The sequence below is a fragment of the Leopardus geoffroyi genome, chromosome A2 (genome assembly GCF_018350155.1).
Source record: "Leopardus geoffroyi isolate Oge1 chromosome A2, O.geoffroyi_Oge1_pat1.0, whole genome shotgun sequence".
Classification (NCBI taxonomy): domain Eukaryota; kingdom Metazoa; phylum Chordata; class Mammalia; order Carnivora; family Felidae; genus Leopardus; species Leopardus geoffroyi.
The window spans coordinates 54833419-54847603 of NC_059331.1; the positions used below are offsets into that span (position 1 = coordinate 54833419).

Sequence of the window (14185 nt, forward strand, 5' to 3'; positions counted from 1 at the left end):
CATAAAGAAACCCAGAGTAGCTTCCAACATTTAATGCACAGTATGGTCATGCTGCATTGCTCTGTCCCTTCCACATCTGCAAAGCTGTCTGAAGAGCACAAAAGCTCTAACTGGACTCAGCCACTGAGTGACTAACAACCCCCTTTCTCTCTGCAACGAGATACACACAGAGCTGGGCCTATAGCCTGAAACAGGATGCCACACAGACACATGTCTCCCCGCTCCCACCCCTGCTCCCCTAAGCTTCCATGCTGACCACAGACGGTGACTGCTCTTTTAAATAAAGTTAACTTGATCTTCAGAATATCACCAAGGAATTCTCGACTCTAGTTCTTGCTAGGATAGAGTTTGGATTTCTTATTTTTCTTTTCTGTTCTTTTTCAATTAAGTTCAACAGATTACATGAAAGCAAAAAGACATATAAGTTAACTTGTGGCACTATTTGAGACTACCTGAGGACTTAGGCCTTTTGTCTATCCTGCAGAAAAACTCCATCTTGAATTGAAGAGCAACTGTTTTCCTGTATGAATAACTACAGGACATAACCTGAGCCCCTGATGCAGGAGAAATTCTGACCCCATCTTAAATTAGCCATCCTCAGGCCTATCCACAGGTATGACTGGAACAGCTCCAAAAAGGGTAGGGTGGGGCAAGACAAGGCTGAAGGCTGTGGCAGCATGCAGGGAGCCAAGTAAGCGCCCTCCAAGGGACAGCTCAAAGGCTGATAGCAGTGTGACCCTTTACCAAAACAGGGACTGACCTTGCTCCATCTTTATCTGCCACAAACGTGGGAGTGGCTATCAGAGGACTTCTCAGGTCCTTCCGGATATAGATTTTCTCAGTTGAAGCAGCACAATTGCTTGGTTTCTCCCGTTGTACATCAAAGGGCTTCCGTTCACTCTGTACAGCTTAAATCACAACATAAATATTCACATTTAGAGGAAAGAGTCAAGTTATTAAAAACTACATCTTTCCAGGCAGCTGGGTGGCTCAGTCAGTTGAGTGTCTGACTTTGACTCAGGTCATGATCTCATGGTTTTTGAGTTCAAGCCCCATATTAGGCTCTGTGCTGACACAGCTCAGAGCCTGGAGCCTGCTTCGGATTCTGTCTCCCTCTCTCTTTGCCCCTCCCCCACTTTGAACTACATCTTTCAAAGTAAATTTAGGAGTTTTCCTTAGTAAGTTTGTTACTACAGGGATGATAGGTTCTGGTGCTAGACACATCTAACTCCATTTTCACAGTGGACTTTTCAGCCAAAGAGGTGAAAAACTCAAAGCCAAACGATACGATGTTAAATCCAAAGGGCTAAAGAGGGTAAGCACTGCCTGCTAAGACAGTTGAGCACGGCATTTGTATGGCCTTGTGGGGGGCCCACCCTGAGGATTCTGGCTTTTTCTCTGCCTGCTGCTAACAAAAGGCACTCTCTGGAAGAGAAACACCCATCTTCAAGTTGGTCCTTAACAGAAATCTTGTCTAACGCACGTGTCAGAGAGGAAGCATTCCAATGTCCAACTCAAGCCTGCACAGCTTCTGCAAACTGTTTAATGGGGTGTTAGTTTTCTACAACACTAGCAGTCTCTCCCTTTAGCAATCTGGCCTAAAAGGAGTATACAGGCCAGAAAGAAATGAAGAAAATAAAAACCTTTTTAACAGAAAGAAAGGATGAACCCCAGATCCAATATGTAAGTAAGAGGGTCCCATTTCACAGATGAGGACCCTGAGGCTGAATGCAGTGACATGTCTTCCCCAGTCCCCACAGCTTCTAAGTGACAGAGCTGGGGTTTGATACTCCACAGCCTGTGTTTACCCCACTGCCCTGTGCTGCATCCCGATTTATCTGGAGGTTTCCAAATACTCCACGGGAAATGACCAATCCCAGCAGCATCAGTGCTGGAACACCTAGCTGACCCAGAAGGGAAATAAAGTGAAGCCTCGGTGGATATTTTTCTCTTAGAGTATTTTAAAGCCAGGTAGAGAAACTTCACTTTCTCTCAACTTGCTAACTCAGGCGGCTTCTTATTATTGTTACTCACATTCCATTTTCATGCCCATCTCTAAGCATTTTTTCAGCCGGCAAAACTGACAGCGGTTCCGGTGATGTTTATTGATGATGCAGTCTTGGTTGCTCCGGCAGCTGTAGGTCAGGTTTTTCCTTACGCTCCTTTTGAAGAAACCTTTGCAACCTTCACAACTGACAGCCCCATAGTGACGGCCTGAAAGGAGAAAGAGTGTGTGAAGCAATTCACCAAGAGAAGAGGTGATCCGCCACAGGCCCTGTTTCTAAGGTCACCTTCTATCAAGGTGACTGGCACAGTGTCAGATACCGGCAGCCACAGGACAGCCACAGGCCCGAGCATTAAGCATGGCACTTAGGTTCTTCCCATAATTTTCCTATAATCTTTAAAGTAACCCTGTGAGGTCATGATGGAAAAACAGGAGCTCAGATAGGTTAAGTGACAGCTGGTAAACGGCATGACCTCAATGCTTTTAGTACACAGAGGACCTAACATAAAGGAGGAGCCCATGGATAACGGCTGAACCACAGTGTCCACTTGGGTGCACCTGGTCCTGGCTCTGCAGACCTGGGCTTGTGACACTACCCAGTGCGCCTATCCTGCTGACAGTGGCACACAGCAAACACCTGCATGACTTTTCTAGCACATAGGGTCCTACTCCTCCTCCATTTACTCCCTCTATGTGAGTCTTGTCCTGGGTCCTGGGGAAGCACAGGGGCCGTGACTGCATAGGCCCAAGGTGAGGGAAGGGTGCATGTCATGTGGCTCACTTGGGTTAGGTATTCAGACCCTTTTGGAAACACAGTTCTAGAAATGCGTTTATTACACATGGTTCTTTTTTTCTAATCTTGTTTACTTTGGGGTTTCTAACTTCTAATGACGAACTTTTTAATGACATTAAAAAGAGCCCCCCATCTCAGTTACCCTTCCAAATTCTCCACGTTTTTCCACACACATCACACCTCATTTGTTCCTAGCTGGGACTGACCATGAAACTCCCCTGGTTTGGTCTTCTGTAACCCAGTATCATAGCTACATTGCTGGAAAGGATCATCACTGATGGCAGCTACTGAGTGAGTGTCCCACAGTCCTAAGCTCTCACATGCAGAGCCATTCCAAGTGTGTATTTGGAGGGTCTCAATTTTGTGGCTTTAAGAATAGTGCTAGGGGCACCTGGGTGGCTCAGTTGGTTAAGCATCTGACTCTTGGTTTCGGCTCAGGTCATGATCTCACAGTTTTGTGGGTTCAAGCCCTGCATCAGACTCTGTGCTGGCAGGACACAGCCTACTTGGGATTCTCTCTCTCTGCCCCTCACCCACTCTCTCTGTCTCTCTCAAATAAACAATAACAAAAAAAGAACAGTGCTAAAATTCCTGTGTAGACATCACTTTTCCTTCTTTGCAGTGTATTTCCTTAGCCTCTCTAGACTTTAGAGTGACCTCTAGTATCTGGAGACTGTGGCACTGGAAGCCTGTGACTAGGCCATTCCTTTAAGCCCAGAAAGAGACTGACAAATGGGGAAGCCAAGCAGATTCTGTGGGCCTCTTCATTATGTTCATGCTTCATTCATTTGTTCAAAAGTTTGCAGAATGCCTCTTCCTGCTGAGCAAGGAGACAGGATATAGTGGTCTATACAAAAGGATGATGAAGACAGAAGCAGCACTGGCTTCAGAGAAAGGGAGGGATGGGCTGGGCTTTGCCCTGTTCAAGACAAGGGGTGGAAACAGAGGCAAGGCACCCTGGCAGAGCAGATGATGCCATGAGCTAGGAGTGGAACTGCAGCTTCTGACCTCTGTGGATGCTTGCCTGGGCTGTCTTCCTAAGATGTTTGGTCCATCCTTTTTTAGTTTTAAACAGGATCACAAAGTGCCCAAAGTTCCTAGGAATTCTGTTACCATAGACTAAAGTGGAGCCAATCATAAAACTCAGGCCTATGGCCCTAACACAGCTGAAAGAGTATCTTATTAAATACCTGTCCATCCTTTGATCGTTTTGTTAGCACATTCACTAAATACTTCTCCATCCTTCCTGCTCACCTCACCTTCTACAGCTCACTGGTGTTAGCAGGCTGAATTTTGAACTTTAGGGCCAGACATCTTCTCTAGTCTTGCACTCACATCCTAACCACAGAAGCCCGAGTTCTTCCCCAAAGACACCATGGGTATGGACAGTAAACTCGCTGGGCCCTGGCTCAGGAGTTTACTCCCTGGAATGGAGTAAATTATATCCACTGGTGGGGATGTAAATTCCCAATGGTGGGGAATTACATCTCCACCAGCTGGAATGCTTCTCTTTTACCCAATGCATACACACTCAACCTCCAAGTCTCACAGAATGTGACTGCCGCTGGGGGACCTTGCCTGACCTTGGGGCTCCAGCCAGAATTGCATGCTCCCTCCTCCATTACAGCAGTTACCACACTGGGTTATAGTGAGGGGATGACAGAAGATGATGAAGATGATGAAGAAGAAATAGACAAGTAACACATCTTGTGAAATAGCAAAGCACTGTGCTGATATTACCTAGATTAAAGAAACTGCTTTCTTAGTAGTATATAAATATATAACTAAGATTTACAACTCACAGAAACAGTACCTTGACTTTTTCTTTTGATTCTAATAATCTGACAAGTTGGTTTGCTTATTTATACTACTACCCCACTAAGAAAAGTGGAGTTCATGTTTTGAAACCTACAAACCCTACAGAAAATGTTCTCTCTCTGGTAATTCCCCACCCCCACCCCCAATTGGTTCATGACTTGGGACCATGAAGTGCACCTATAATCTAGGATTACTTACCAGAGGCTTTGTCGCCACAGACTACACAGTACTCTACCACCTGGGGCCGCTGGACGTCAGCCTTCCCCAGCAAACGTTCCACACAAGCAGAGTCCGTGACGATCTAAGAAGAATTGGGAAACAAGCAAAGTGCTGATTAAAAATCAGATCGTTAAAGCAAAGTAATGTTTAACTAGAAATTCCTAATCTTGGGTTTCTAAGCAGGAGAACCTTGGGCAGAACTGGGAAAATCCCACTTGACACTTAGCCGGATATCCAGAATGGCTCTGTTGCTCACCTAGACTATGCCCCTTCAGCTGTGGTGGTGGTGGCAGGGGGTGGGGGGGTGTGTGGTATGTCCAAGGTCAGACATTGATTTTCACTGGTCTATTCTCCTATCTGGCTAGCACAACCACCCAGGATGGGGAGCCCCACGTGGGAAATCACATGCAGATGCCTCAACATGAAGATACTGCAGGTCTTTCTGGCTGCTTCTCCATTCCCATGAAACAGCTTAGAAGTATGCAGAGAGGTATACTGGGCAGTGAAATAATCAAGCTTTATTAATTAAATAAGTAGGTCTCTTCTTGAGGCAGCTGGTGACCTCTGAACACTTATTTCTTCTTCACTTGTACATGACTTTCTAGGTGACAGTGTTACTCATCTGGAAGAATACTGTAACTGACATCAATATGAGAAAGTGAAAAATACCTGTTATTAAATAACGTACCAACCGTAACCCTTAACATGATTTCTGTATGGTGGGAATATATACAGCAATTATATAGAATGACTTCTTAAAAAACATGCAACAAAATCAACAGCCACCTTCCCATGAACAAGGAGTAGTCTAAATAAGCAGCGAAGAATTTTGATTTCAGATGATCAGCATGTAGTCTGGGAAAGGGAGAGGTAGTATTTACTAACTGCATTAGGAGGTGTCTCAAAAGCACAGTTCTGAAAGCTGAACATAATTTGTGTCCTGAACCCAGCTCTATCAGAAGAAAAAAAAAATCATTCCCTTTCCTTATTTTTCTCTACAGCAGAAAGTCCCCCCGACCCCCCCCCCAACTCAAAACATGGATTCTTAGCAGTATTATTCACAAGGGCCAAAAGGTAGAAGCTCCCCAAACATCCAACAACAGATGACTATATAAAAAGTGGTCTATACATACAGTGGAATATTATTTAGCCTTCAAAAGAAAGGCAATTCTGACACAGGCTACAACATGGATGAACCTTGAAGACATTATACTCAGTGAAATAAAATAAGCCACTGCAGAAGAAAAAGTACTGTAGGAATACCACTTACATGAGGTCCCCAGAATACCAAAGTCATAAAGACAGAAAGTAGGATAGTGGTTGTCAGGGCTGGGGGAGGAGGAATGGGCAGTTAGTGTTTAATGGGGACAGAGTTTCAATTGGGGAAGATAAAAAGAGTTCTGGAGATGGGTGGTGGGGATGGCTACACAATGTGAATGTACTTAATGCCACTGAACCGGGCACCTAAAAGTCATTAAGATGATAATTTTCGGTTATATTTTACCATAATTTTTAAAAAATTAAAAACAAACAAAAACATAGATCCCATCTTGACTTTCACTAAATCTGCTCCACGCTTGGCCACCATGAGACAGTGGCCTTGAGTTTGCTTTTCTAAGTGTCAGGCTTGGACATTCAGCGCTTCTCAATAACTCTGCTTTCCGTCAAACCCTTGCTCTTTTTGTTTCTCTATCTGCCCCCCTCCCCTTCTCACCCTGCCAGCAAAGGGAGAACCATGGCAGAGATGGAGATGGTGACTGAGGGACTCAGAGGCAGCAGTTCACAGGAGCAAGTTAGGACAGAATGAAGAGCTGGGACCAGTCCTGACGACCTGGATGAGGCTGAAGTGAGCGTTAGGAACAAGTCAGTCCTCTCCGGACTGTGGTCAGCCCTAGATGGTGCCCCTAAAATGTCAGGGGCCAAGAACTACTACCGTGCAGTCTTACTTTAGTTAGAACGATTCTTTAGTGGCCTCAGTGTCAGCTTGCCCATGCCAGTCTCCTGTGGGCCACTGACTTTTTCTCGCATAACTTCCATTCCATCTGAGCACTGCAGCTGGCTGCCTTCTGGGCCTTGCCCCTCACCTGCGGGTTTTTTACTTTAGCCAAAGCATAACTCTGCCATGCCTGCAGGTCCTCAAAGGAACTTCTAGAGATGGTTTGGCTTCCAAGACAGAGGAAGGGTCAGAAATAAGTGCAGAAACAAATGCCTATTGACAGGCCTCACCTGGATCCTGCCAGGGACGAGGTTGTCTGAGGTGGTGAATATGAGCTGCTTGGCACTGGAGGTCTCCGGGGAAGCCAGGATCACCTTCCCAGTTCCAGCTCCATCTGGGCTGGTCAGGATGAACTGCTGCTTGGGGGATCCGGAGGCGTCCACTGCGGTGACTATCTGGATCTTCTGTCCTGTCTGCTGGTCTGTCACAATCTACAAGACACAACATGGAGGCTGCTCTCACGGAGCATCATGCGACTTGTGTACTTGCAGGTGGTGCTCAAAGCGGTGACTGCCCAATGCCGTCCTGGAGTCAATGCTGGTCCAAGATGCAGTTTCACCAGTGCATGGTGAAATGAGAAAAACAAAACACAACCATGAGTTTTTTCAGAAACCAATGATCATAGAGCTAATTTTATTTTGGGATGATATCCTTCCTGTTTTTCATTAAAATGCCCTCTAGGGTGTGTGTGGGGTGGGTACTGGATGAAGAGTGTCAAAAGATACAAACTTCCAGTTGTAAGATAACTAAGTACTGGGGATGTGATGTACAGCATGGTGACTGTAGCTAACCCTGCCATATGATGTATTTGAAAGTTGTTAAAAAGGTGGATCCTATTAAGTTCCCATTACAAGGAATAAACCATATTTTCTTTCTTTTTCTGTATCTGTATGAGACGATGGATGCTAACTAAACTTACAGGGGTCATCAGTTCATAATACACGTAAGGCAAAGCATTATGATGTATACCGTAAACTTACACAGCGCTGTGTGTCCATTATAATCTCAATAAAACTGGAAAAAGAAAAGCCCTTTCTTTTATGAAATGGAGATAATAATAGTAGATGATAGGTTTAACTAAAAAAAAGAAAAAAAAAATCCTTGGGGCATCTGGATGGCTCAGTCGGTTAAGCATCCGACTTCAGTTCAGGTCATGATCTCATGATTCCTGAGTTTAAGCCCCAAGTCAGGCTCTGTGCTGACAGCTCAGAGCCTGGAGACTGCTTCAGATTCTGTGTTTCCCTCTTTCTCTGCCCCTTCCCTGCTCGCATTCTCTCTCTTGCTCTCTCAAAAATAAATAAACATTTAAAAAAAAAATCCTTGTCCTGTTCATAATAAACTCCAGAGAAGTCCTGATCCTGATTTCTCCAGAGGCTACTACCATTCAGGGGGGCAGCTGTCAGAGCCTGCCTCTTCCCAGAGCCCCTGCCTTAACTGCATCAGTTACGATAAAAATAGTTGCTACAGCAAGAGTGACTTCTCATTCCTGCTCATGAAATTTTCTGAAGCTGTTCTACTCCCTGTCCTGCCTTCTTCTAGGCCGAGTGCCCAGCTTGGAGCACTGCCCACCTTCTCCTTGGGGACAGCAGGAGGGCCTCACAGCAAACAGGATTCTTGGGGCTGTTGTGGCTGGGCCTTGGACAAGCGGAGATGTACTACATCTCTGACTAGAACTCAGTTCCCTATACCGTATTTATTGCCAGGTCTGGTATCCACATCTTGATAGATGTTGCCTTGTGACACATCATTCCAAGGTTCAGACAGCAAACTTCTACAGGATCTAGCACAACACCTTTACCAACTATCCAATATGAAAAATTAGATAAGGTTGGTTGGTTCCAAAGCAAATGACATAGGTAAGAAAAGATCCAATTACCTAATATATGTTTACTAGGTGTTCACTATGTGGCAAGCACTATTCTCGGTACTAGGGATAGGGACACGAATACTACAGAACTCCTATCTCGTGGGGTTAACCTTCTAGAAGGGAAACAGACTATGAACACTGATATTGTGGAGCATCAGTCTTGGTAGGTGCCTTGAAGAAAACTAAAAAGCAGAGTAAGTGGACAAATCATGTCAAGGGAAAGGAGGCAGGGGAGCCATGTTAGAAGGAAAGATCTCTCTGATGGAGTGATGTTGAGCAAACACCTGATGAAGGAAGAGAGGAAGCCATACATAAATGTGGCAAAGTATGTTACAGGCTGAGGGCACACAGCAAGTTCAAGACCAGAAAGAAGAGCGGACTGGGAACAGGATACAAGAACAAATCCTTAGCTGATGGCTGGGCATGAATCCTGGCATATCATCATTTCCAACTAATGTGTCAAAACATCTTTAAGGATAAAGAAGGAAGATTTCAAAGAATGAAAGGAAGTACCTTTCACTGTTACATAGGCAGATTCCTGTGGCATACATACCGAGACTCCCTTGGAAAAGTAAAACATGAGATAGAAAACTTTGTAAGAAGAATTCTTTAAAAAAAAAAACAAAAACCTTTCCTACCCAATGACGAACTAAAAGACCACAGACAGACTGGTTGACACATACTTCTCTCAGCTGCCACAAAAGGGTCTACTACCTTAGTTAAAAGGTAACAAGCTGGCCTTTGGAAGGCCCTTACAACTTTGAGATCTAGGAGTTAAGTGTTTGACTTCCTTTTCTTGTCTATCAAAACTTATCTCCTTCCTAAACTACTTTCCCTGTTACAAAGTCAGATAGTCATGAGGGTGCCTGGGTGGATGTCGGCTGGTTAAGTGTCATGAGCTTAAGATTCGTGGGTTCGAGCCCTGCGTCGTTGGGCTCTGTGCTGATGGCTCAGAACCCGCTTCAAATTCTGTGTCTCCCTCTCTCTCTGCCCCTCCCCCACTCGCACTCTGTCTCTCAAATATAAAAACATTAAAAAAAATTAGAATAAAATAAAAAGAGAGAGTCATGTGATTGAAAGGATCTTCAATCACCAGCTATAACCAAAGGCATGGCTAGTAGAAGTCCTTCACATGTTCAGAGGTGATGCACTCTACATCTGAGTAGACACAGTAATGGGCATGTCACTACCTTTGCTGCTATTCCCAGGCCTCTTGGTTGAGGCATGGCAGGTATGGAGCTAGGGCAGGGGTGGGACATAGGAGTGATGGGGTCTAGACAGGGACAGCTGCTCTTGGTGGCTGTATGTAACATATCCTAAAGCTCAAACTATTCTTTTCTATTTCCCCCCCCAAAGGTTCAGGGTCACAGAAGAACCCCAGGGTGACCCTTACACAAACTTTGCTGACAAACACAAGCAGGCAGACTCCTGTTTAATGAAACCAAGAAAACACCGAATTGGGAGGATGTAGGGGCACCCATGTGGCTCAGTCGGTTAAGCATCTGATTCTTGATCTTGGTTCAGGTCATGATCTTCTGGTTTGTGAGTTCAAGCCCTGCATCAGGCTCACGGCGCAGAGCCTGTTTGGGATTCTGTCTCTCCTTCTCTCTGCCCTTCCCCACTTGCACTCTCCCTCTCAAAATAAATACATAAACTTAAAAAAATTGAGAGGATGTATGCAGACTTATTAAATCTCCTGTGGAGGGGCGGAGAAGAAGCGTTGTTGGTAGAACCAGTGTCCTCAAAAAGAGATGGTTACATCCTAACCCCCAGGACCTATGAATGTGATCTTATTTAGAAATAGGGCCTTTGCAAGTGTGATCAAGTGAAGATGAGTCCAGACTGGATTAGGGTGGGCCCCAAATCCAATGACTGGTGTCTTTACTACAAAGCCATGTGCCCATGGAGGCAGAGACTGGAGTGGTACAGCTGTGAGCAAGGAACTCCAAGGACTGCAGGGAAGGACCAGAAGCTAGGTAGGAAGGCATGGAGGGAAGCTTTTCTAGAATCTTAAAGAGAGCATGGCCCTGGCAAACACCTTGATTTTGGGCTTCTGTGCTCCAGAACTGTGAGAAAATGAATTTCTGTTGTTTTAAAGCACCAAGTTTGTGGTAATTTGTTATGGCAGCCCCAGGAAATGAATATGAGAAGCAAACTTTATTTAATCTCTTCACTTGGAACAAATGTTCCTACTCTCTGCTTGTAAACAGTAACGAATGGAGGGTAGGGAGGACTGTAATGAGAGAGGTCTTGTTTCCTGTGTGACTCTTAGGCCCTCCACAGCTTGGCTATGCAGTACTGCTACGATGCTTGTTTTGAAAAGCTGTACTTGTTTCAATGTGACAGATATACTAGGGAATAACCTAGGCACAATGTAAATCTTTTGTCTGTTTATGCATGATTTCTCTGAGAAACAGTGTACACCCAGAAAATGACACCCAAGTGAAGTGAGCTAAGTGGGAACAGCCAGCTCTGTGCATGTGGTATTGCTGCTTTCCCTAGTTTCAGATCACCCCACTCACAATCATTCAGGAGCTATAATCCTCTCACACCCCCTCCACAAGTAAGCTTCAATATCTTTCAAGGCGAAGTGCCATATTGTATTGTGGTCATTATGTGTTTCTTAACTATTTAACATATATAAAACTACTGTTTACATTAAATTAAGTTCATACCTGTTTTTTAGTGTGTCACCAACAGTTTTTAAATGTTATGCCACTAAGCCCATTTCCCCCCACAAGCCCTATGGTTTCTACTGCAAAATTTGGCAGTGTGGGAATCTTTAGGAACGCATAGGTCACATTATTAGAGCAGACTACATACTCTACAGGCCCAAGGCCCTCTCTACTTCTACCCTAAAAGGACCTCAATGTGACCTGACTTACTGCCATTCTCCTCCATGTTACCCACTCTCTGTTCCAGCCGAGCTGGGCTCATGATTTATGTTGTAAAGAAAAACCTGCAAATGGGATAGCCTAAAGGTAAAACCGGCCAATGGATAACTTTTGCTTGATCTCCCAGAGTTTAAAATTTTTATTTATTTTTTTAATTTTTTACTGTTTTTTTAAATTTATTTTTGAGAGAGACAGAGATAGAATACGTGTGGGTTAGGGGCAGAGAGAGGAGGAGACACAGAATCCGAAGCAGGCTCCAGGCTCTGAGCTGTCAGCACAGAGCCTGACGCGGGGCTCAAACTCATGAACTGTGAGATCATGACCTGTGGCAAAGTCGGCTGCTCAACCGACTGAGCCACCCAGGTGTTCCCCAGAGTTTAAAAATTCTAAAAAACTGGTTGCCAACACCTGAAGATAGAGTATTTACCATAAAAACTGGATTTATAGTTCTTGTGACAAGCTGGAAGCTGAGGCCATCCTGGACCTAAGTTCCCTGTGGTTATCAGCTGGCTGTGTGTGGCTGCCCCTTCAGATGGGTCATGGGCTCTCTGACTGGCCTTAATCTCCAACTTGACCACCTTTTCACTGCCACCTGGTCCTGTAAACACCAGTTTGTGATCCTGAAATAGGGCTTTGCAGATAGAGCTGTGAATGGAATGCTCACTCTACTGCTTCCCAACCGGGTCACTGTGGAGCAGTTATATGATTCCTAGGAAAGTGAAGCAATACGTGAGTGAAAGCACTTGGTACACGGCCCAGAACATAAGAGGACCCTGATAAAAGTATTTCCTGCTCTAAGCTCTCACGTACTTCTCTCCTCATTGGGAAGCCTTGTCTTATCCCTTTCATTTCATCCAATCTCTCCCACTGACTACAGTCTTTCATTCATTCCTCAAATGCTTACAAAGAGGGTCTACTCTACGCCATGGGCTTTGCTAGATTATAGGCATTACGGAGATGGCTCTTGCTCTCGCTGAGCTTTTAGTTTAGTGGGAAAGTGGCAAAAAACAAGTAAACAGACCAACCAGTGAACAGTTTAAGTTTATGATAAATGTTATGAGGTTAAAGATCTGGCTGGCTGGAGTAGGAGAAAACACAGGCACTTAACCTTTCAGAAAGAGAGGTCAAGGAAGGTTTCTGTGTTAAGGCGGCATTTAAAACAAGATTCAAGGCTAAGAAGGGAGTCAGATTAAGGTTCAGGGAAAAGTGTGTTCCAAGAACTGGGAAATGTTCTGGCACATGGAAAGCCCTAAGAGGAAGGAGCTCTTAGAACTGACATCAGGTCCATAGACAATGAAGGCTCCCCTACAGGGGGAGGTGGGCTGGCCTTGCGTGGAGTCAGGATTTCAGGATTTCATTCCACATACAATGGGAGCCACTCAAGGGTTTTGTCCTCCCAAACCAAGTCTTTAGGTTTCTTATTTTATATCTATCTTACATTACACTATTTTTTACACACACATACATTTAAAAATATATAAACATATATAAAATTTGTCAGACTGTTACAAGTCAGGGTATATTAAACATAGCAGGACAATAGTAAAGATAATTAAATTAAAAGTAAAGGCAAAAACCTGTTGAAAATTTTTTGACCTATGCAAAAAGGTAAATCAATCTTTCACTTAAAAATAAATTTTAAGGGGCGTTCTGGGTGGCTCAGTCGGTTAAGCATCTGACTTCGGCTCAGGTCATGATCTCACGGCTCATGAGTTCAAGCCCCGTGTCAGGGTCTCTGCTGACAGCTTGGAGCCTCCAGGCCTGCTTCGGATTCTGTGTCTCCCTCTCTCTCTGCCTCTCCCCCACATGCATGCTTTCTCTTTCAAAAATAAAAATTTTAGGGGCGCCTGGGTGGCGCAGTCGGTTAAGCGTCCGACTTCAGCCAGGTCACGATCTCGCGGTCTGTGAGTTCGAGCCCCGCGTCAGGCTCTGGGCTGATGGCTCAGAGCCTGGAGCCTGTTTCCGATTCTGTGTCTCTCTCTCTCTGCCCCTCCCCCGTTCATGCTCTGTCTCTCTCTGTGCCAAAAATAAATAAACGTTGAAAAAAAAAAATAAAAAAAAAAATAAAAAATAAATAAAAATTTTAAAAAATTAAATAAATTTTAACACATATGAGAAGTTAGTACCGCTCACAGGCAAAGATCAAACAACTATATTCTCCATTCAGCCTAATTCAATCTCTAGAAAGTTTAGGCAGGTAAAGTATTTCACAAAGCTTTCCTCCCTGAGTAACACAAAACAGTGTTTTCTAAACACATTCAGGATTTTAAGTGAGGGAATGATGGGCTTTGCATTTTAAACAGATCTTCCTAGATATTGGATGGAAAAAAATATAGGAGAAAAGTAGAAGCTGAGGAACTATTAGGATGTCCCTGGAGAAGCCCAGGTGAGAGCAGAAGGTAGTGGCTGTGGGATGCAGGCTGGAGGGAGATGCAACAGCATGTGTAGGTGGGAGGAGATGTAAGGACTGGAGAATGAACAGCCAGGAATGACTCTTAGGTTTCTAGCCTGAACAATGGCATGATGGAAGGGCAAGGGCTGGTAGGAATTCACAAGTCTGTTTTTAGCCTGCCAATTAGGAGATGGCCGAGTA

At 44.5% G+C, this 14185-nt stretch overlaps 1 protein-coding gene across 4 annotated transcripts in view; it reads right to left on the reverse strand.

Moving 5' to 3' along the window:
* NR2C2 (nuclear receptor subfamily 2 group C member 2) overlaps nt 1–14185 on the reverse strand; it is a 99627-nt gene that overhangs the window by 20454 nt on the left and 64988 nt on the right. For all 4 annotated transcript variants that reach the window (XM_045493914.1, XM_045493911.1, XM_045493913.1 and 1 more), the window contains 4 exons: nt 7062–7262; nt 4815–4917; nt 2035–2214; nt 761–908 (listed from right to left, as the gene is read on the reverse strand). In XM_045493914.1, coding sequence (XP_045349870.1) covers nt 761–908; nt 2035–2214; nt 4815–4917; nt 7062–7262 — 632 coding nt within the window. The remainder of the gene's footprint in view (nt 1–760; nt 909–2034; nt 2215–4814; nt 4918–7061; nt 7263–14185) is intronic.